Source organism: Crocodylus porosus, unplaced genomic scaffold (assembly GCF_001723895.1).
Source record: "Crocodylus porosus isolate Cpor-Errol unplaced genomic scaffold, CroPor_comp1, whole genome shotgun sequence".
Taxonomy (NCBI): domain Eukaryota; kingdom Metazoa; phylum Chordata; order Crocodylia; family Crocodylidae; genus Crocodylus; species Crocodylus porosus.
This window is the reverse complement of record NW_017728950.1, coordinates 48,253,282-48,277,481: the sequence shown is the minus strand read 5'-3', so window position 1 is coordinate 48,277,481 and position 24,200 is coordinate 48,253,282. Positions and strand designations below refer to the sequence as shown.

At 42.7% G+C, this 24,200-nt stretch overlaps 1 protein-coding gene across 10 annotated transcripts in view; it reads left to right on the top strand.

The window, feature by feature from the left end:
- ADAMTSL1 (ADAMTS like 1) overlaps positions 1-24,200 on the top strand; it is a 639,880-nt gene that overhangs the window by 577,267 nt on the left and 38,413 nt on the right. For all 10 annotated transcript variants that reach the window (XR_002104654.1, XM_019554877.1, XM_019554882.1 and 7 more), the window contains 3 exons: positions 991-2,128; positions 11,166-11,293; positions 21,172-21,300. Coding sequence is in view for 9 of the 10 variants with exons in the window: in XM_019554877.1 (XP_019410422.1) it covers positions 991-2,128; positions 11,166-11,293; positions 21,172-21,300 (1,395 nt within the window). In the remaining variant the exon portion in view is untranslated. The remainder of the gene's footprint in view (positions 1-990; positions 2,129-11,165; positions 11,294-21,171; positions 21,301-24,200) is intronic.

Here is a 24,200-nt window from a genome sequence, read left to right as displayed (position 1 = left end):
GGCTACCCATTTGACCGTGTGGGCATCGACACCACAGTCTCCCAGCTTTTTGATGAGGACAGGGTGAGAGACAGTGTTGAAAGCCTTCCGGAAGTCCAGAAAGACTACATCCACAGTAGTCATTCAGCATGTGCCCTCAGCAGAGTCAGAGGGCTTTCTCATGGCAGTAATTAAAGCTGCTTCCTCATTCATGGAAACCCTTAGGGATGACATTAGGCAGTTTGCTAGCATGACAGTCTGGCAAAGGGAAGAGTAAAACTGAATCTGGCACTAACTCTGCAATGGGCTGAACCAGAACTGCAGATCCCGATCCTTCTTTGGGTGGGGTGGAGAGGAGAAGCAGAGGTTTTGAATGCTCAGAACAAAATACTATGATTCAAGACAGTCATTACCAATAATATACGTTCCCAGCTTTCCTCTGTGCTTCCCAGGGAAGAAAGTCTTTTTTTGTTCAGTTGTCTGGACAGAAATCTGGAAGCTTCCACATAACTAATGAAGTCTAATATTATCCACCCTAGAGTTTTAACTCTTCTCCAAACAGATTTGTTCTGTTTAATATTAATCTCTGAGGTTGTAACTCCTCCTCACTGCCTTAAGCTCTAATGTTGTGGTGCCTTACAGATTTTGAGTGGTAAACATTTAACAAGGGGAACTCTCCTTTTCTTTGACTTTTCTCTGTGTGTATTAAGCTACATTCTTCATGTAAATACTTTAACAACAGGAACTGAATTTTCCCCAGAATTTCCTCCCATCTTCAACACTCCTATCCCTGGCACTTGGGCTTCCACTTCTAACCTCAGCAGAATGACATTTGTGTTGCTAAATAGCACCTTGTTATTTCTTGCATTTTGACAGTGCTAACTTAATGTTCAGCAGCTGGTCACCAGTTACTCCCATAAAACGTAATAGGTGAAATTATTGCCTGTGGCAAAGCAAGCTGCTTGTTTTGCTTAATAGCACCACATACTAATAATGTTAATTATATTTTAGGGCACAACAGGCCAGCTCAGAAGCAAAGCCCTCATATTGTGGCTGTGAAGAAAGTTTACGTCCAGACAAGGAAACAGAAAAAACTTCACTTTATTGTGGGTGGCTATGCCTACTTGCTGCTCAAAACCTGTGTTGTCCTCCGGTGTCCAGTGAGAAGGTTCCGTAAATCAATGATCACCTGGGAAAAGGACAACAAACGACTCATCAGCTCTGTTCATGTTACTGTTGCACCTTATGGGTACATGAAAATCCACCGTTTGAAGCCTTCAGATGCTGGAACCTACATTTGCACGGCAGGGCCAGCACAGGAACATTTTGTGATTAAACTAATTGGAGGCAACAACAGACTCATCACCCCACCATCTGGGATCAGGGAAGAAGAAGCCATGAGGAAAGCCAATATAAACGAAGCCTTACATATGCAAGAGAAACATCAGAATGGAATTATCTTTAATGGAAGCAAGGTCGAAAAACGAGGGCATCTTACTGAAGTGAGTAGCCAATACGATGAGCTTATCTCAAAGCTCCTGGAGCAGAGAGCTTGGCCTGGGGAAAACCTGGAGATGTGGGAAACTCAGGACTCTACAGAGAGAAATGCTTCTTCGGAAGAGGACCAGAGTCAGGAATACAGCCTTCCATTTACCATGGTTGCTGAGCAGAAAATCTTGGACGATATCATCAGGAATTTGTCTCAGCTGCCTGAAGAACTTAAGGATGTCTACACAAAACAACTCATTGTGCACCTGGCCCGTGACATTTTCAAGAGCCATTTGGAATATCAGGATTCTATATTCAAAGCACAGGGCAGAAGAATCAATTTAGCTTCAGTAGCATACCCTTTCCACAAACACGTTTCTGGATTCACCAGCTCCTTGAGAACATCATCTGCTGAAGCACACTTATCCACATCTATAGAGCTAGCAAATGGCTTACAAAGGCCCCGTCGAAAGCCTGCTATCCTCAGGAAGATTTCAGCAGCACAGCAACTCTCAGCCTCAGAAGTTGTTACCCATTTGGGACAAACGGTAGTCTTAGCTAGTGGGACACTGAGTGTACTACTTCACTGTGAAGCCATTGGAAACCCAAAGCCTATGATAAGCTGGGCTAAGAATGGAGTGGAGGTGAAATACAATAATAGGTAAAAGAAGTTATTTTAGCTGTAAGCACCAAATGCATTCAGTTCTGCCCTTTTATTATTGCCTCTTTATGTGACAAATAGAACTATAGCTAGGTTGCATAGCATGGAAAAAACAAGGTCTGCTTGTACATAGCAACAAGCTACGTTTTAATTCTGCAGCAAGTCTCTGGATTCTCAGCAATCTGGTCTGGTGGATGAGGGATTCTGCGGTAGATTTATGTAAATTAAAATAGGGGGTTTCATCTAGTTAATTATGTAAATGATTACTAAAATCAGTACAGTACTCTGAGTTGTTTATGTTAACATTTTTAACTTCCTTGGCTATACAGGTACAGGGTATAACTTAGGTTTGTGAGTAAACACATTTCCTGGATATTTCAGCTACTATCATCAACAGTGAAAGAATTACTAAATTGTCATCTTTAGGTCCAGTTAACCAGTTAAGATGTCTAGAGCAGGTCAGAGGTCTCAGAGCTCTTGGTTTAGGCCCTTTTCATATTTAGATATACATGCAGGTCTCGAATTTGTTTGCTGGCATGACATCACATCAGATCAAGCATTGTAAAATCAAAACTGATGTCATAAAGTTGAAACGGGGTGTCAATTTATAAACGCTGTAAGTGCGAAATGTTGTAACTCGAAACATTGTAAGTCGAGGACTGCGTGTATGTTAACAAGTCACTTTACTCTTGATATGCATTTTCAAAGGGTTGGAGTATTACCTGTATTAAAAAAAAAAGATGATGGAGTACCATTTTTAGAAGTGGATTATGTAATTACTGATGAAGGCCTAGTCTCCACTCCAAAATAGTACTACCTTTGTAACTGTGTTCTAACTGTGGCTAGATTTGCAGAGTACAGGCCTTAGATGCTTTCCATACCTAGGGGTTGTGTGCAACTGGCTTACAATGTGGTTGCAATATAGTTTCTTACAATCACCAGTTGCCCATTTTTATTATAATAAAGTTTAGAAACTGTCAAACCATAGGAGGAAGACAGTCTTGATCTTAAACATGGTTTCACCTACCTGGCTATTCTCAAAAACTCCTGGTCTGTACTGGAGAACCAGTCTTATTTGACCACTACTGTGTTTGAAAATGGTTGTCAGTCACATTTATGTCTAATGTGGCAGAACCGTGTTTGACAGCTCTATTCAACCATCATTGTCATTAGCCCAACACAATGCTCCAGGGTCTTAACCTTCTGCTCTGACTTGATGTATTCCGGCATATACATCAACATTTAAAATGAAGTGATATATCCATAGGTGTTGCCTGAGAACATGTGAAAGAAAAAATACCATCCAAAGCTCGGGTGTTAATTTTCTAATTGCTGGAGTGCTTTTATACTTAGTGGGCACATCTACATAAAAGACTGACTGTGCAGTAGCCAAAAAATACTATGTGGTAGCACATCTCGGCACAGACAGTGCTAATACACTACGGCACAGTGTTATTAGGCTACTGTGCAGTAGCATCACCTAAAAGACATTCACCAGCCCTACTGCACAGTAACTCCCATTACTGTGCATTTATTTAGTACTTGTATTAGTACAGCATATGTACAGTAACTGTGCACTTATTTAGTACTTGCTAATACAGGTACTAAATAAATGCACAGTAACAACTGTGAAGTAGCATCTCGTGCAGATGCACTCACTGTGTATGGCCTTTAACCTTGGGTGATTTGGCATCCTTCAAATAAACTATTTCTCTGATACGTAGAATTTTATGCAGGTGGTATTAGTGTTGTTTTGTGGCTGACTGATAGAAGCAGATTGGGCTTCAGTGCTAGCCATCATTCATTCTTTTAGAACTGAGTTGGGGTCAGGTTTTTTGTTTGTTGTAGTTGAGTTTTTTTTCCATGGCATTTTCACTAGGGAACAATTTATGTGAAAAGATGGTTGGGAAAAAGAAGAGTTTGAAAAAGCTGTATTTTTAGTTAGCCCCTCCACATTTGGAAGTGTTGCTTTAAAAAAAGTATTTTTTTTTATTTAAAATGTCACAAATATGTAATTGTAAAAAGAATGCTGTCTCTTATCTTGGATTATTTCCTAAATAGGAAGAAATATACACACACAAACCCTTAGGCTGACCCTTCAATTTACAACAAATTCCTCAGAGTATTATGAAAGACTAGAACATAATGACCATTATTTACACATGCACTCACATGCATGTGCATGCGCACGCACGCACACACGCATGCACACACACTTTTATATGCTAGTTATGTGTTCAACTATCTGTTGATAGCATACTTCTGTCTTGTATACATTCAGGATTTTATAGCTTACTCTTTTTTTGTGAGACTGTGCTACGTAAGGATAGGTGATGATGTGCTTGGAGGCAGCTATATTAGCTGATGTTGTTCAATCCAAAAGTCCAAGAATCTGCTGCCAGATTCCTTCTACATAAATTATAGGCCTGAGGTTAAACATCTAAATCTGTTTACCAGGGTCAGTCTGGGAAATGAGAAGAAACATGGATTTGACTCTCAAAGCTAAAATTAATTTCAGGTACTGTCACTGTGGAACATATAGTGAATTCTTGATTTATCATAGGTGCAGTTTGTCCTTCAGGTTGAGATATACATTTAGTTTGCTTGCTCCTTTCTCGCTTCTCTGGTTGAAACTTGTGCAGTCTCAACAGTTGCTGTAATTTACTGCCACTTGCAGTGTCATTGCCCTTTCACCAGTGCTTTTTCTGGGTCTGTTCTTTTGTCTTCCTGGCAGAAAGATTGCTAGGTTTTCCAAAAACAAACAAACAAAACCCAAAACCTGTTTTTTTTTTTGTTTTAAGAGCAAGAGTGTGTCTCTTGTGGAAACCACATGCAGTCTTAATCAAGACTTGGGCTGTGGCATATATTTGGTTGGATATAGTCCTGTGAAAATATCATCCTGGCACCCAAAACATTTCATGCACAGATTTCCATTGCCAGTGGTTACATCCTGTTGTAAATATGCCATCAAGTGATTTTTCTGTTTGAAACTAGTGTGATTTTTTTTGTGGCATGATTTAAAGAAAGTGTAGTTTACGCGAAGTCCATCTGTGGTTTATGCTGCATATTAAACCCATGTAAAAAAGTGTATATATATTCTGTCCCGTGTAAGCAACTATGTTTTAGCAACATATGTTTTACTGTTTTGTTGGTAAAGAACAAGGATTTTGGAAATTTTGGAGGCTGTATTTATTGCATTGTATGTTGCAACCTTGCATTAAGTCCAATTTGGCTGACATAGCATCAAATGACGTGTTATATTTCTGGCTAATTAGACAACAGATTACTATTATATGCTCAAATTTGCTATCAGAACTCAACGTAGGGACACACAATTTATCTAGTAGTCCATTGTACTTTAGCAGCCCTGCCTCGGGGGATTAGGCATTGCTCAGCCTTTCTCTGCCATCTCTCTTCCTCCTAGTGGTGTGGGGGGAAAAGCTAATCAGCAGTAACCAGATTTTCAGGCATGCTGAGCATCAATAACTTCAAAATTAATATCAGCTGACTGAGCACAGCATATTTAAAAGTCATGGTGACTGGTATGATGATGGGTGCTTTACAATAGTGTTCATTTCTTGACTCAAGACCCACTTGCTGGCTGCCAGTTGGCTGTGTAAATGAAAGCAGAAGTAAAGTTGTCTCCTACTGGAGCACTAGGAGTTATAAAATAGCCCAAGAGTAACCAGTGGGTGTGCCTGAGTTTCTGCTGTCTCTCACTTTCATTTTCTGCCAACCACACCAAGAAGAGAGAGTTAATTTGCCAACTAACCTCACTTTAATAGGAAAGGAGGAAGAGTGTATGTACTGCTTGCCTCATCTACAGGGGCACTGAAAAAGGAGACTCTTGACTGGTGATCCTCACATTCTTTTGCTGTTTGGTTTGTGTATTGAATCATAAGATCCTGTGTCAAGGCTCAGTATTCGGTGCCTTGCACAGCACTGAGCACACTCTTGTCATTTAACATATAGACATGAATAATATCAGTAGCTTTTGGACACACTGGTCAGTTTTGAACTGGTGGCTATTATCTAACCCCAAGCACCTCTCAGTCAGCCTGTAACTATCCAGAGGCTCCATGGTGTATTCCACTGAATAAGTATATCTCTTGAGCTTTTGGTTGAATAAAAGATATCACCTCTACCACAAGTTCTGATTTCTCTTGAGTGTTGGTTTGTATGCTCTTTTTGTGAGAGACAGCACAGGCTAAAAAAAACAAACCCAAATCAATAGTGTTTCTTGTTTACTCAACCTAAACATATCTTGTAAGTATCTAAGTATTATATCATTTCTTGTGTTTGAAATATTTTGAATATGAGAACCTGATAATAAGACAATTCTTTAAGAAGCGTCTATGTATGGCAATCACTAAACAAGCAGAATCACACTACCTGCAGCTTCTACATCAGTCACTTGTCAGATGCCATTTGAACTAGTCACTGGACTGTGTCATGTAAAATATATTGTCTTGCTGCCTATGGAGCGTAGTACAACCAAGATTAGACTAATTAGAGGAAGCGGGGGTATATTTGTTGCAAAAATTAGATTTTTGAACTAGTAGAGGTGATGAAAGGGATTGCCGCATCTGATAAGTTGTTCAGAAACCTAACACAAGTAGGAAACTCGAAGTAAATGGGAATCTTGGGCAGAATAGCTCATGCAGAGGGCAATAACATGGGATAAGTTCCCAAGGAAAGTAACTAAAAAAAAAAGGATTAATGGATTTAAGAGAAATATAGATTTGTTTCTGGAGAAAAGGGAGAGACATAGGAAAATCAGATTTATTTTAAAGACACGTGAGTTGAGCTTAGTTGGACTTTCCATGCACCTGAAAGTATTTGCATTGGATCCTCAGCTGATTTAAATCAACATAGCTTCATAATACCAATCAAGTCAATGGATAACAGATGAGGATTTGGCCCCTTTATGTTTTAAAACATGTAATATTAAGCAACTGTTGCTAAAAATGGAACATACTAAATTAAAGGAATGTTTCCCGGCCCAAGTAGAGATAAGAACATTTTCTAATAAGTCAGTGTCTGTTTTGTTGTTGTTCTGTTTTGCTTTGTTTTGTTTTTATGTGTTTGCTTCTGCTATATTAATTTAATCGTTGAATGGATGGAACTATGTATCTAATCTAGTTTATGTATGTATATAAGGGCCCAGGGCTCTGTGCGTTTGTGTAATATTTTGGAAGAAAATGTCAAAGTTGTCCATGAAAAAAGTCCCTTTCATGTGCAGATTGAACCAACAGGCATCTAATGGCTAAATGTGCATGCAGGGACACTGATTTGTAAGCAAGTGTAGACTTATATGCCAAGAAATTTACTGGTTTCTGATGCAGTCTTAGTGGCTGAATGTAAATTTGCCCTTTTAGCTTGCTAAGCTTTAAGAAAAGACAGACTTTAATACTGAAGGACAAACTTCTCAATTTTTATTTTTATTTTTTTTGCTATATGTGCAAGTCTGCAGTTTAAAAACAGGTAGCATTTTTGTTTGTAAATGTACATTTCCCTAAGCAATTCCAAGACTTGGTTGCACAAATTGAATATGATGATGTTGACTGTTGATGATGATAGTAATAGTAATGATAATTATTATAAAAGTAATAATAATAGTAGTAATGATAATAATTATGATTATTTTAATGGCTTAGAGGAAATCTAACTCCTCTCTTTTGTTTCCAGATAGATTTCACTCGGTGGCCTTAACCTGGTTTGTTTTAGTGTTGCTATCCTATATCTCTAGCCTCATGGTCCATAAGACAGAAGTTTCATTCAGAGGGGAAAAAATCTCATCAACTCAGGGCTTAAGACCATATATCTTGGATAGACTTTTTTCTTCTACCTTTCTTTTCATTCCCCCACCTTCACCCTTGTCTCTTTCAGTCACTATCCTGGCTAAGGGCTTTATACAGAATAGCTGCTAAAAGTTGCTGGTGAGAAAAGCACATATGTCAATAAGTTTTGACAATTTTACATCATTTTTACGAAGAATGAATGAAGATAGGTTATATATTCCTAGCATAAAAGGATATATCTAGTTTGGCACTTGGCCACAGAAGTATTGATTAAACTCTGAGGATCATATTCTGCTTTAAAGTATGCAGGTAGGTGTAAATCTGGAGTCAGCTGAGTTATTGATGTAAAACTAGTTTGAGTGAAAGCCCAATTAGGCTCTAAGTTTGTCCAATGGATGCACAGTCTTGGTGAGCAAACCAAGAGTCTGGTGACCTGAATTGTAGTCCCAGCTGGGTGGTGATGGCCACTTGCTGCATTTCTCTGTGTCCAGGCATAATAGCTCTTACGATTTTTCATTACTCTTCTGATATTAGATGCTTTTCTCTTAAAGCGCTGGTCTCCAGACTGAGAGAGAATCTCATTTTTCATTATAAATGAACAGGCAGGTTCTAACCCTCCTATTTTCAGAGAATGGCTTACAAATTGCTTGAAAAAAAGAAGGGGGAAAGAACTCACTTGTTTTAAAACCTTATGATTTTAACTTAAGATTATGGTGAAGGGGGGAGGGGGAAAGAAGGTAAGTAATTATTGATGTTTTGTACACTTGCAGTTGATAATAATGATGTCTCACTTCATCTGTTAAGAATATGAGCTCTTTATACTAGGAACTGTCTCTCCGTTTGGATTTGTAAAATGCCTCACAAAAGCCTCAAATGCAGCTGTGGGCAGTAGCATGATCGTGAGTAGGTGAGCAGGGCATGAGTCCTGTCTGCTGCCTATGGGAGGGAGGTGCTGGAACAGAGCTAGGGGAACTTGTCCTTCTGTCCTTCCCTTCCAACCTCACCCCAGCATCCTCACATCTTACCTTCAGTAGCTCTGGCCCTGACATTAGGGAAGGTAGGGAAGTGGCACAGCACCAGAGGGGGATGTCATCTTGTTTTTATAGCTGAAAACCAGTGGGGTTTTTAGCCACACAACATGCATGTTGACAGTCAGAAAGGAGTGATATTTCCCCCAGAAGCTGTTATGGGTGGATCCAGGATCATGGTTAGAGGGAAGAGAGGTCAGTGTACATGTGAAACATACCAAAGGGGGTGTGACTGTATCCCTATCTGTGATGATGGATGCCAGTGAGCTCTCTGAGCTCACCAGCTGTTCAGTGTGAGATCTGGCCAGAGTCCTTGCTTTCTCACAGTTTTGGATCTGAGGAAATGAGTACTGCTACTGTTTACCCTTCCTCTCCCTCCTCCTCCCCAAATTCAGCAGCAGGGGGTAAGAAAACAAACAGAGGCTGCAATGCTGAGCCCATTTTCATGAAGGTCTCTGCCTTTTCTCCTCCTTTCCCCTCATGCTGAATTCAGGGTGGGGGCAGAAGGAGGAGAGGGGTAAACAGCTATGGTGCTCACCTCCAAGGTGCCAGAACTGCATGAAAGCAGCATCTCCAGCCAGATCCTGCACTGACCAGCTGATGAGCTGAGAGAGCTCACAGCACATGCAGAACTGCCAGCAGGAGCTGCACTGACATGTCAGTGAGTTCAGAAAGTTCATTGTGCATGCGGCACACAGCAGAAGGGAGCTGTGACACACTGCCACACCCCCTAGAGCTGCCTTTGGCAGCAGTGAACCTCCAGCCACTGCTGCTGCTCTTCCCTCCCTGCTGCTGGCACCAGGGCCAGAGCCACTTTACGGACAGTTCAGGGAGGTGAGGAGCAGGGAAGGCAGGGGGTGCAAGGAAATAGTGGGGGCAGGCACAGTATTTCTTGGGGCACAGTACTCAGTTATGCCTCTGGTCACAGCCTTGCATCATTACTGTAATGCCAGCAATAGTTAATTATAAAAGTTGTTACTTTTGGAAAGCTATAGCCTATATGAGAATTACTTCCTGCCCCTGACATGAGGAATGCAGCTACCCAGCTGGAATACATAATTTCCCTGAAAACTTTTTTTTTTTTAAGTGCAGTGGTTGTATCAGTTTAACAAAGGTGAGAGCCTCTTAACTATCTCCACTTTCCATCAGTTTTCTGAAATAGGTCAAAAGAGCAAACATATGATGTCACTAATGTTTGACTGAATAAAAACCTGTACTCCTGCACAGTGTGCTGTCTTTAGAAGATGGAGAAAATCATTTGTAGCCTCTCCTGCAATTATTCTGAAATGTGAATCATAAAGAAGGACCCATAAATGTTATGAAGTATTTGTGGACATTACTAACAAAGGCCATAAACTTACAGTCCTTCTCTGCCTATGAACTAGGTTGCTCAAGGACTGGTACCATTCAAGCTTTGCTTAGCTAGAACATTGCAAGGAATTGTAACTTGCTGCTCAGTGATCGGCTGGTTTTGCTTTAAAATAAGAGATATTTACCTATTCTCCATTTTAAAACTATTCATAGTGCCATAATCTGCTGTGGATTTCCCTTTGGAGGTGGGAGAGAGTGGGGTCACAAGATGCACTGTCCAAGACAAATATATTAAAAAGGATTTTCCTACTTTATTATTCTAAAGTCCATAAGGGTAGGTTTAGCAAGCTATTCTCACATGCCATTCCTCCTGTATTGAACTGATCTACCCTACCCTATAATATATGACTAATGAATGTAGGTACTTTTATGGCCTCTATTACCATAGTATCTGAGCAACTCTCATATTTCTGATGCATTTATTCTCATAACATACCTAAGCATTAGTCAATGGTATTATCCCTATTTTATGTTTGGGAAACCTCAATACAGAGGGGCTGAGTGATTTTGAGCAAGGTCACATGAGAAGTCTGTGGCAAAACAGAGACCAGTGCCTCCCAAATTTTAGGCTTGCATCTTAACTTGAAACATTCGTCCTGCTTCACGTGCAACGTATACCAATAGGCTTGAAAATAAAATTAATGTGCAAGTAATTGCAATCCATGGTGGCTGCATAAGGTATTTGACCCTGCATTTCATCATTTACTTCCTCATTTACTTAAATTCCAAATGCCCAAAGTGTAAGAAATGACCTGTTATTCTACATACATTTAAAAGAAACTCTAAAATCATAGCCTAGCTAAGAGACTTTTGCTCCTCTGTTTCTCTTTTGTCCAGGATACTCCTTCAGCCTGATGACTCCTTGCAGATTCTAGCCCCAGTGGAAGCTGATGTGGGTTTCTACACTTGTAATGCATCCAATGCCTTGGGATCTGATTCTGTCTCCATCGCTGTCACTTTAGCAGGTAACAAGATGTTATTAGTGATTTCAGAATTCTTTATGCTGCACGTAAATTCCTGCAAAATAAGTATAGATGAGTTAGCTCTACCTTTTGGCCCCTGTAGCAGGGCACTAAGGTGCCTGCTACTCTGAGAGCAGAGACAGGAACCCAGGTGCCGGTTGCCATGATGACCGGTTAAGGAGGGAATTGGCTGCACCTTGCACCTGGTCGGCTGACTGGAAGGGGCAGGGCCAGGCTCCCATATGAATCGCAGGCCTGAGGCCAGGAGAACAGTTCCCTGCTGGCAGCCAAGGAGGAAGGGAGCTCTGCCAGAGGAAGCAGAGGGGAGAGGCCAGACTGCACAAGCAGCTCCTGATGCTGTTATGGGATGGAGTAGGGATTGAATGGTGTTTTAGCTGGGCGACTTGGAGTTTTGTTATAGCCCAGGGGTTTGTGTTTTGCTTTTTCGCCGGAGATTTAAGTGAGGCTATTTGGGATTGGAGGAGGCCTCATAGGGGACCCACGGCGGCGTGGGAACCCCAGCCCCAGAGAGAGGGGCCAGCGAGAAGCCCCAGAAAGAGAGGACGGTGAGAAGGCTCACAGAGAGTGGGCAATGGAGCACCAAGAAGGTGTAGACAGAGAGAGACAGGGCTGTGGAAAACCCAGGGAAGACAAGGGGAGGGCCAAATTACAACAAGGTCCAGATTAAACCACGTCAGTATCATCTGCGAGGCTTGGGCTTCGGTGTAGGTGAGGAAAAGGAGCCTCAGATACCATCCCCTGGCACTGGGGCAAATAAATGGGCAGCCTTCCGCTAATTAACATCCATTAATTAATTAAGAAGGCATGGCAGGAAAGAAGGCAGGTGGTTGGCCCATAACAGGAGGGTGGGGTCACTGATAGACGGACTCGAGAAGAGACACTCCTATCACAATTGGCTGGGAAAGTTTTATACAGCAGTATGCATCATAGGACACTGGTTTGCTGGTATGAAGAAAAGAACCCTTGTGTCCATGGGAAGAGAGATACGAGAACAGATGCTAATCCCAGACCCAGAGTCATGGCAACAAGTTTTGGATCAGCTACATCAAACAGTACAAGGCCTACTGGATCACAGGTGAAACCGAACAATCTCCCTCCGAACAAGAGGCTGAACAAGGGGTGGATGTCACCCATTTGTGGGAAGACGAAGATTTCCAGTTGCAGCAGAGTCGGGAGACAGATTTTTGGTGGACGTTGCAGAAACACCTAGCCCAATGAAATAGCAAGATATTGAGACCGGAGCTGATGAAGACAACCCCAAGGTCATTAAGAAATGACCTCCTATACTGAATCAAGCAAGGGAAGCCTGAAGGAGGAGAGGGTCGTACAGTTGGTACCTCAGTAATATCAACGGGCCTTATTGAAGGTGGCTCATGAGCTCCCTATGGGTGGACATTTGGGCCGGGACAAAACTGAAGTACGCATTTGGGTAAGATTTTTTTGGCCAGGATTGTTGTAGGACATGAAGAGGTATTGTGCTTCATGTCCCGTGTGCCAGAAAGTGAACCCGAGGCACCCCCCAAAAGCTCTTTTAATTCCAATGCCTCTGGTCGAGGTTCCCTTTGAGAGGGTGGCGGTTGACATTGTGGGGCCACTTCCCCGAAGTAGCACCAAAAACCAGTACATACTAGTTTTACTGGATTATGCAACCCGGTACCCAGAAGCTGTGCCAATGTGGACAGTGTCCACGCCAAAGGTGGTGAATGAACTTTTGAAGATATTCTCCCAAGTAGGACTCCCTAAAGAACTACTGACCAATCAGGGAATGAATTTTATGTCACGCATGTTCAAGGGAGTGAGTAAAGCTTTGGGGATTATTGTTATTGTTTGCTGTAAGAGAGGCACCCCAGGCCTCAACTGGGTTTTCACCCTTTGAATTATACGGCCGGCAACCAAGGGGAATCCTGGATCTGATTAAAGAGAGATGGGAAGAACAGCAGAGTAAAGGCCAGAACATCATCCAATATGTGATCCAACTGCAGGAACGCCTTGAAGCAGCTGGGAACATGGTTTTAGGAAATCTCAGAGAAGCCCAGCAATGACAAGTGAGACATTACAACCGAGGCACCCGGGAAAGGAAGTTTGACGTGGCGGACTGTGTGTTGGTGCTATTGCCAGGCAGTGAAAGTAAGTTATTTGCCCGGTGACAGGGACCCTATGAAATCATACGCCAAGTGGGGCCCATGGACTATGAGGTGTACCAGACAGATAAGCAGAAAAAGAAGCAGGTATACCATGTTAACATGTTGAAGAAGTGGGAAGACAGGGAGTGTATGTACTTAGCCTCTCATCCCGAGGAATTAGAATTGGGACGCACGTTAACAGAGGGAAGTGGACCAGGTGACATAGAATTGACCCCGTGACTGTCGGAAGAACAGAGAAGACAGGCTGCTAAGCTAGTCAAGGAATATAGAGATGTGTTCCAGGGAGCCCCTGGGGAAGCTCAGGGTGTGGTACACCAGATAAAGACTCCTCTGGGCCAGGTGATCCATGAGAACTGGACACAGATTCCCCAGCAACTTCAAAGCCAGATAAAAACAGAGATTGCAATGATGCTACAGAAAGGTATCATATGTGAATACTGGCGGAGCCCCATCATAGCAGTACCTAAACCTGATGGAAAAATCTGTCTCTGTATCGATTTCTGGAAGGTGAACGCAGTGGCTAAGTTTGATGCCTATCCGATGCCGAGAGTGGACAAACTGGTGGAAAACATTGGACAAGCTTGCTACATTTCCACTTTAGATCTGACAAAAGGTTACTAGCAGGTTCCCAGTAGTGCCCAAAAATCAAGAAAAGACAGCATTCACCACCCCATGGGGTCTCTTCTAGTTCCAACGCATGCCGTTCAGGTTACATGGAGCTGCGGCTATGTTTCAGTGGTTAATGGACAGAGTTTTGGTTCCCCATGGGGGTTACACCGTGGCCATACAGTGATGATATTATTATATAGACTGAGAACTGAGCTGAACACCTCACTGCACTGAGAGCAGTTGTGCAAGACTTGAGAAGGGGCGGGCTGACAGCCAATCCAAAGAAATGTACAATAGAAAAAAAGGAAACACAATACCTGGGGTTCCTAGTAGGAAGCCGGAAGGTGAGACCTTTGTTGAGCAAAGTGGAGGCGTTGCGAACATATCAAGCACCTCATAGTTAAAAAACAAGTGAGGGCTTTTTTGGGGCTAGCCAGTTATTATAGAAAGTTTTTACCTCACTTTGCAGATTTAGTAGTACCTTTGATGGAGATGATAAAAGCAGGGCTCCAACCAAAGTGAGGTGAAGGCGTTCCGAGTGGTGAAGGATGCACTATGCTTACAACCACTCCTATATACTGGATTTTAATAAACCTTTCCTGGTGCAGACCAATGCATCAAATGTGGCTATCAGAGCAGTATTGGCTCAGAGAGAAAGAGGAGAAGAGCACCCTATAACCTACATAAGTAGGAAATTACACCCACCAGAACGGACTTATGCCACGCTAGAGAAGGAGTGTTTGGCAATTAAGTGGGCTATTGAAACACTCCAATATTATGTGTTAGGGCGGTGGTTCATGCTGATCACCAATCACGCACCCCTACGCTGGTTGCAGAGCATGAAAACGGACAACGCAAGACTGATGAGATGGGCCTTTAGTCTGCAACCATATTGCTTTGAGTTAAAGCATCACCCTGGAACCCAGAATATAAATGCCAATTTCTTCTCGAGACAATACAAGGAAGAAGAGGGGCTAGGAGAAACAAAGGGATTCTGGATGAGAGAGAAGAGAGTGGGGTGGGTAAGAAGGAACCCTAACCTTGTTACTAAGAGGCAGGGTGACCCCTCCAAGTCTGGAACCTTCCAGGCAGGGCCAGCCAGTCAGGCTACAGGAGAAGGAAGTTCAAGGTCTTACAGATGGCGGAGAAGGACAGAGGGGTGGCAGAGAGATGGACTCCCAACAACTACGGTAATATGCCTGCTGTCTTGGTCAGAAGGATATGCCATGCCTGGAGCCATCCTAACGATCATTTCAAAGCATAGAGAAAAGACAGGCCTAAGTAGCACTCTACCAAGACTGGCTAATGTGGGGGGAGATTACCTGTGGCAAGGTAACTCCCACAAAATCCCACATGGTGCAACCTTGGGGAAAAGGCAAGTAGGAGGTGCCTGAAAACCTCCACCTCCCGAGTTACTGAGTGACTGAAGAAAGGCTGAGAGAAGCCCAGGACCAAGGCTATACCTGCAAAATGTGAGGACCCACCCAGGTGAGTGAGGGCCTTAACGGGGGAAGGTGTATAGCAGGACACTAAGGTGCCTGCTACTCTGAAAGCAGAGGCAGGAACCCAGGTGCCGGTTGCTGTGATGACTGGTTAAGGAGGGAATTGGCCACACCTTGCACCTGGTCAGCTGACCAGAAGGGGCAGGGCCGGGCTCCCATATGAATCGCAGGCCTGAGGCCAGGAGAACAGTTCCCTGCCGGCAGCCAAAGAAGCAGGGAGCTCTGCCAGAGCAAGCAGAGGGGAGAGGCCAGACTGCACAAGCAGCTCCTGATGCTGTTATGGGTTGGAGTATTCTCTGGTAGGGATTGAATGATGTTTTAGCCGGGCAGCTTGGAATTTTATTATAGCCCAGGGGCTTGTGTTTTGTGTTTTGCTGTTCCACCAGAGGTTTGGGTGAGGCTATTAGGGGTTGGAGGAGGCCTAATAGGGGACCTACAGTGGCATGGAAACTCCAGCCCCAGAGACAGGGGGGGCAGCGAGAAGACCCAGAGAGAGAGGGCAGTGAGAAGCCTCACAGAGAGTGGGCAGTGGAGCACCAGGAAGGCACAGAGCAAGACAGAGTGAGACAGGGCTATGGAAAGCCCAGGGAAGATGAGGGGAGGGCCAACTTACAACAAGGTCCAGATCAAAACACATCAGTATCATCTGCAAGGCTTGGGCTGTGGTGTAGGGGAGGAAAAGGAGCCACAGATAGTGCCCCCGGCACCGGGGCAAATAAATGAGCAGACTTCTGGTAATTAACATCCATTAAGTAATTAAGATCAAGGCATGGCAGGAGAGAAGGCAGGTGGGTGGCCCATAACAGGAGGGCAGGGTCACCAGTAGACGGACTCCAGAAGAGACAGTCCTGTCAAAGCCCCATGGGTCAGATGACTGACATGAGGCCAGTCCATGAGCCAGATTCAGCCTTGTACACTAGGACTGGACCCTGTACCACCCCCATGTGCCAGGAACAGGCTTTCATGCCAACTCCACACAATCCCAAATGCTGAGATCAGGCCCTGTATTCTGGGATTGGGCTCTAGGGTCCCACATCACCCCAGCCCAGCACACTGGAATTGGAGGATCAGGGTCCCACACCTCCCCTGTGTGCTCGGATCAGGCCCTGAATGCTGGAATGGACCTCTGGGGCCCCATGCCACTCCTGTGTGTAGGCTATTCTTTCCAGCCTACAGGGCTCCCTATGGGTCTGCCTCTGCTACCCTGCCACCAAATTCTGGAGCCTTGTGGGCTGGCTGACCTGGCACCAGGGACCAGATCTGGCCCACAGGTCATGTTCAGATCTCAGGTAACTAAAATGGAAAACAAAGTCCTAAAAACTATATTAAACTCTTCAAAGTAGCCCCCAAAATGCATAATCTTTCCCCTGATCTCCACCTAACAAAGTATCCCTTAGGAAAAATACTGGAAAGAAAGATAGGACTTGTATCATAGTCTGAAAATAAATAAGTTCTGGCTCTACCAAACAGAGACTGAAAATGAATAGAGCTCTGTCTCTATAGCCCCTATGCCCACCTCACATCCATAATCAGGATCATAGGATAGGTAGGACCTCTTGGGCCCTTAAAACCAATCCCTATAAACATGTCACATAATCCTTTTCATAAAATAATCAGATTCCATCTAAGACCTATTGGAAAGGTGTTCCAGAGTGTCATTGCTCTTCATGGTTATAAATTAAATGGGACCTATTAGATTAAATGTGAGAATGGACACAAATGTTATTCCCTATCATGTCTACCCGTGTAGTCCCTATCATCCCTAAACTTTGCTTCATTATCAGTATGTCCGGTAGCTATAACACCTGAAAAAAATTAGGTGGATTGAGCAAAGAGATATATTGAATCAAGGCCTAAAACCATCAGACCATGTCCCAAGGTCAGGCTCTCAGCTCCATGCACAGATGGTCCATGTATTAACAGTTTGCATTTTCAAATTAACAAAGGGATTTCGTCACCACCCTTATATGGAATGCATCTTACAGGGTTCTAGTTGCTGTCGTATCCATCCTGCAAGTGCTGAATGCCCTCATCATGATCCAGAAAAGCCATTAAGTCTGAATGCTACTTTAAACATCTGAATGTTTTCATTGATGTCAGTGCAACTGTTCAGGTGGTTAAAGTTAAGCAAGTATTAAGTATTTGCTGGATTTGAGCCAATGCACTTGACACCTTACAGAATCAAGCCTTGTATCCTGTCTGTCTGTTATGGCCAAAGCATGGCCAAAATTCTTCCATCTGCTGGCAAATAAAGAGTTGTGAAGGATTAGCTTTTTGGTTTATATTTACCCAGTAACGGTTCAGTTCTACCCCAGACTAAATATCCTTTGTTCATTTAAAGTATAATGCTGATGAAAACCTGATGGGGAGGGGGGGAACAAGAGAATTGTGAGATTGGGTTTGAATCCATTTTTTGGAAATCAATCAATAGAGAGCTCCAGTAGGTTCAGAGACACAGCAGGTAAAGAGAAGAGGAAGTGAAAGGGTAGTGAAAGGTGAAATGGGGAAATTGTTGCAAAAGATGGAGACTGTGACAAAGGGAGAATCATAGCCAAAGAGATGGTAAGGGAAGTGGCATCTATTTGCCACAGAGTAAAAGCAAGAAATATTTGTGGAAAATTGTCAATAAGGTTGTATCACTTGAAGTTCTACAACTAACATTGCAGTCCTCTCGCATTTCAGTACTCCCCCACTCTAATATGTGTCTAAGCAAGCAACAGCAGCCAGCAAGATAGTTGTTGACTATAGAGGCATAGGTATACATACCACTGAGCTTTGAAATGGGTGGCTCTTGATTTGGGGAACAGTGGGACAGACACAGAAAATGCAGTGATGGCCTGGGATGAAAACAGCTCTTTCACTTTAAGTAATAAAGTTGATTGGCAAGACTGGAAAGATACTTCACCCAACCCATGAAGCAGAATCAGCTAGATCACTTGGAGTGAAAAAGGAGGAGTTAAATCAATTTTAAGCAAAGGTTTAAATATTTAAAGGTAGGAAAAACTAAGGGAGTGATTCTACTTACACCAATGCAAATCTAGATCCAATATCTCTGTTGAATTCAGTGGTGTCATTCCTCTCTAAAACTTGTGGAAAGCCCTAAAATACATGTACAATACTATGAATACCACACAAAGCTCTTATGAATATAACTCTGGAGTTACACATGGAGATAGATTTAATTTTCAGTTCTAAAGCTGTATACTTTGTGAAGTAGCAACATGAACAAGTTTTGCTTTCTTTACGGTCCTAATGAGTGAATCCCTAGGGTTTGGAAGCCCTTTCAGTCAAATCAGCATTCAGATCCCAAGCAATTTCTGGAAACAAATCATTCTCAGACTGTAGAAAGGCATATGCAATGTTCAGCATTGAACTATAAATACCATCAGCCCTTCTTTTAGAAGTAATTATTAGGGGGATAGCTTGATTTTTCCATAACTTAATAAACAACTCAAACCTCCTGGTCGTGTTCTTGGTTGGTGCTGAGCTCCTGCAAGGCACTCCTCCCATCAGGAGTTGAGAATTCTCAGCATCTTGTAAAATGAGGCCAGAGTTACAGGGCTCAGATAATGCGTAGGTTTTAAATTGAGTCAGCAAAACTATTTTGGCACAAAACAGGTTTTTTCCTAAAAGAACTGAAAGCTTGAATGTGTTTTTAGAGGAATTAGAACATTTGAGGAAGGATTATTTCATTTTAAATGAAGGACTTGTCACTTGGCCCTTCTGATTAGTTTAGCAAATGCAGAGAGGGGAGAAATACACTGCCAGCTACTCTTTATTGGATAAAAAATTAACCAATTTTAATGTGATGATGGAAATCCCACTGGGAAAATAAAAAGTTAGTTGCCGTTTGTGGTTTCTTGCCTTTTATGATTTTAGTTGCTACAGTAAAACATACAAAAAGATACAAACTTTGCAAGCACTTCTGTCAAGTGAAATGTTTCTTCCTTCATATTACCCATAGATGATACACCATAGGCACCTAGATTGATACAGTAATGTTTCAATATAAAATATGCCTTTTAGCAGTTCTGGAAGTACTACAGATCCACCTGGAAGTTTTAATTAGGGGCAACTGAAGGAGACTGGTCAAAATCAGATTTCCAAAATTGCAATTATCCAATCAAAACAAGTTTCTTTTTTTTTTCTCTCTCTCTGTCTTCCCTTTACCCACACTATCTAAATGTGTCCCACTCTGCTATCACTGCAGATTTATAGCCAGATTAAATCACTGGTACTCTAGATACCTGCCATCTGGAGTCACATGATGACATCAAAATCTAAGCTTTCATTAAAAACAGTTTTGTTTCGAGCTTTTATGTTAGTGACGGTAAAATCAAGAACATGGTTTGAATGTCACTGAGGTAGGTAAGGTCTGCCTGCCTGAGCCTGCAGGCAACCTAATAAGATAGTATCTCTGAGGGAGGTAACACTGAAGCAAGCCCAAGACTGATAATGGTGCTGGGTGCACCCTGGGCATTTCTTTCAGTATGTGGAGTGTGAGAAGTGTACGTTTAACAGAGCCATTGTCTACCATGACCCAATTCAAGTGTAGATGTGCCTTGAGTCTCAGCTGGGCTTAGCTACCTGAGTGCTGGGCTTGCTGTGAATCCTGCCCTTTTCTCTCTCCTTCTAGATGCCTGCTGTTTGCATTAAGGGTGTCATCACCCAGTCAGGCTGAAGGTATCTTAGACTAGCATGCATGGAAAAGAAAAGCAAAGGGAGGGAAAGAACCTCAGTAGGTGGCAAACTTCTTTCATGATTGCAGGGACCTACTCCTAAACCACCCCGGCCGAATGCTTAACCATTCACCTTTGAAAACCTCTGATGAAGGGGATTCCAGAATTCCCCTGGGAAGTCTATCCCACTGCTTTTGGTTTTCAACATTTCTAGCCCATGTTTTTCCAAGTCATTTATCAGACTGTTGCGTGGGACTTTATCAGAACTTTTATTAAAGTCCATGCACATAATCCTCAAGTTAAATTCAAATAGTAGGGTGGTCAATAGGAACTAATGCTTTGTCCATCACTTTAGGTACAAGGTTACCTTGCTTTCTCACAATACTGATGCCATCTTATTTCTGTTACTGTCAGTTATTTCCTTCACTAACTCTAAAACCTAAACCTGAGATTATGGAAAACATGGCAGATGCTAAGGAAGCGGATCGCGTGTGGCTATAAGTCTCCAGTGCAGCTACAGTGCTGGTATCCATCATTTGGCATCATTGTCCTGTGTTTGGCCTTTGGCAAAAAGTAGCATCTGGCTTGCAGAATCAAGACAAACAGCTTGCTGCAGCTGCAGTTGCATTGCTGTTTATTGTTTCAGCTGGTTCTCGTATGTGCTGGCTTGACTTTAATACTATTCTGTCTCTGATTTGGGTTTGTTGGTTTTTTTTCCAAAGCAGCTTTAACTAAGGAATCGAGCAACTCCTTCATGATATCATAGAGGCCAGGATCAGGTGGCCCCACCCACCGGCATTACCCACTGATGGACACCTGTCCTATAATGTCTACTTCTGCTTTCATGCCAGACATGTTGTTTAGAGTCTGCCCTTGTGACAAGTTGAGTACTTTACTTTGTGAAATGACATTTTTCTTTTACACAGGAAAACCACTGATAAAGGCATCAAGAACTATTGTGGTCAACACAGACTTGCCTGCTGTTACTGCTGACATTGGAAGCACAGTGAAAACAATCCAGGGAGCAAATGTTACCATTATCTGCCAAGTTGCAGGTGAGAAGTGACTCAGTCCTTATGGTGAACAGATATGGGGTGCTTTATTATCTCTACCTTTCTACCGGGGTTTCTTAGTATACTAGTACCTCTGTGCAGAAAGGCATGAAGCTTTGTGGATTCAGCTTTATGGGTCTCATGCAAACTTTTTCTTTACTTTCACATGATAGGATTATAGGAATTGCCATACCACATCAGATCACTGGCCTATTTACCCTGATATCTTGCCTCTGACAGTGGCCAATGCCAGCTGCTTCATATGTAAGTGTAAAATCCCCATAAAAGACAATAGTTGTGCACATCTTTTAGGGAAATTGACTCCTAGTGCCTAACCTTTCATTATGAAATATGAAAGCTGAAATTCCCTGTACCCTGGCTTCTTATCATCTAAATACACAAATGGGGCCATTGCTGTATTTGTCATTTGAAATATTCATCACCACTGTTCTTGCATCTAGAGATATATCTGCCCAGGATAACAAAATGTGTGAATATGCATATAAAAATAATACATATCAAAACAGTATTCATATAGCATTGCCAAAGAGAATACGTACTTGATAATGGATGGGAAGAGTATCACACACAGCCAGTACATTGGGGTGGAGGCTGTAATGAAAGGTGTTGTTCCTTATGCAGACAGAAAGAAGTGGACAGTTAGTGAGTAGTTAGATAAACGAGTGCAAGAAAGCCAACCAATAAAACCAGAATAATTGCCTTTAAATAATGGAATTTACAACATTGGATTTAGTGCTGCATGGGCCAGAACCCTTTGATCAAGTGAGCAGTATTTGGTAGAGAACCCAAAAGGAACGGGAGATAAAGTTGGTCCCAAATGATCTTTCTCATGCAATATAATTTTGAGCAGCTGCTCTAAATTATGTTTGATACTTACAGTGCCCTGAAAACTATTGTGCTACCTAGACAAGGTGTTTTAGCCATGCCACATCCTTTCCACAGTCTCCCCCTACACCGGGAGCACTGGAATTGAATGGCATGGAGGTGTGCCATTTCTCTTATCCCTGATGCAGAGTAGCTGAAATGTGAGATGAGGATTTTGTCCTTTAATTCAAAATTCAGTTGTGTGGTGTACACTGTTAGACCTCGACTCCATGCGTTGGCCAGTGACTAGGGAGACAATGGAACAGTGCACACATTGCTTCTTCCAACAGCTTTATTCAAAATGGAGACAGATTCGGGCTAGCTCCAACAAACCGGGGAGCCACAGCAACCATTAGTTCTTTCTATATTTACACACCTTGGTTGATGCTTATTAGCATCTACCCCACCTTTGTTCCACCCTTATTCTTTCCCATCTTAAGCTCCACCTCTGTTTACTGTTTATTTAATTAGCATGGAATTACCTATGCATTTCATGTATTTACATGTCTTTTTGCTAAGAATGCATGCCCAAGACCCTGACCCCTGCTTCTCTCAGTCACTTGCCGTCTCTTGCTGATTACTTCACCATCTCCAAGGTCTTAACTTCTGCTTTATCTCCTAACGATAGCTGGTGGTCTGCAGCCTTTTTTTCTCACGCAATGAGCTATATATCTTATAACAATACTATATTGTTAGGAAAGTGCTTGCCTAAGCATCCTGCAGTGTTACAAGAGGGAGCAAGGCAGTACGAGTTGTCGAAATGTGAAAGAGACCCTGTGAGAGAGGGTGGAGTGTGAGAGGCCCTAGTGAGAGGAGGGCGGCATGAGTGTGTGTGTCTGAGGCCTGACAATGAGGCCTAAGCTTGGTCTGGCCATAGGCCAGGAGCATATTGTCATCTGGATGCCATCTGTGAGGCTTGGGCTGTGGTGTAGGGGAGGAACGGAACTGCAGATGGTGCCCCCTGGCATTGGGGCAAGAATGGCAGCCTCCTGCCTTAATTAGCTTAATTACCAACAAGGCATGGAGGGCAAGACAGTTAGGTGGCATGCTCAAAGTAAGTGCGGAAACTGGCACTGTAGCTAGTCAGGGAGCCCCACCTTGCCACACAGTAAAACAATTAAAGATTGCTCCAAAAAGGATTCTCAGGGTATTCTTTCCTTTGAAGTGACTGCCCAGTTCGTCTTATCCTCAGAAGCTTTGGGTAAGCAGTTGGGCTATTCTGAAGTGCCTGTGGGAGAGGTCTTCATCTGGGTGTAGCGTGCAGTTCTGGCTCATGTTGAGAGGCTTTTAATGAAAATCTGCAGGACAAGCATATATAAAAGAAATACTAGATACAAGGCTTAATTATGACATTTGCTAAGGCTGTTGCTGCCAGGAGACAGGAATACAGGCTGGCTGCTAACAGGCACTGATAAGGTTTCTTTCAAATAAGAGATAATGAAAGGGACTGTTACCAGAACTTGGGAATTGTTTTTATATAGGTCTCTAATTTCTTTTTGTAGGCACAGGTGCTGACACATTCTGTACTCTGAACTGTAATCTGTAGATGTTGGAACAAGCCATTACAAAACAAGAGGCCTAATTGATCCTCTGTATAACTGAAGAGTTGCACTAAGGATGAATTTGGCCTGAAGCATGTGTGGCTGTAGAACCAAATTCTCTTCTTCTTTCCCCAGGAGAACTCAACTCTAAGTTTAATTAAGCTGTCAAAATAAGTCTCATCAGAAAATCATATTGCAATTTGTGGGCATGTCTACATTTGCAATTAACGTGCTTTAGGTGATGTGCATTAAATCTAGTACTTCTATTATGAGGTACTAGGAAAATGTGCATTAGACTGTCTTAATGTGCATTAAGTAAAGAGCACAGGTACCCTATACACAGGCATGGAGGCTGCTCTCCACCATGTTAGGAATTCCAGCATGTCGGAGCAGACTTAATTGAGCCTGCTGAAGCATGGCAATTTACTGCTCTCCAGCAGCCTCCTGTGTCTTGTGTATCAGCATCCCCATGCTTAA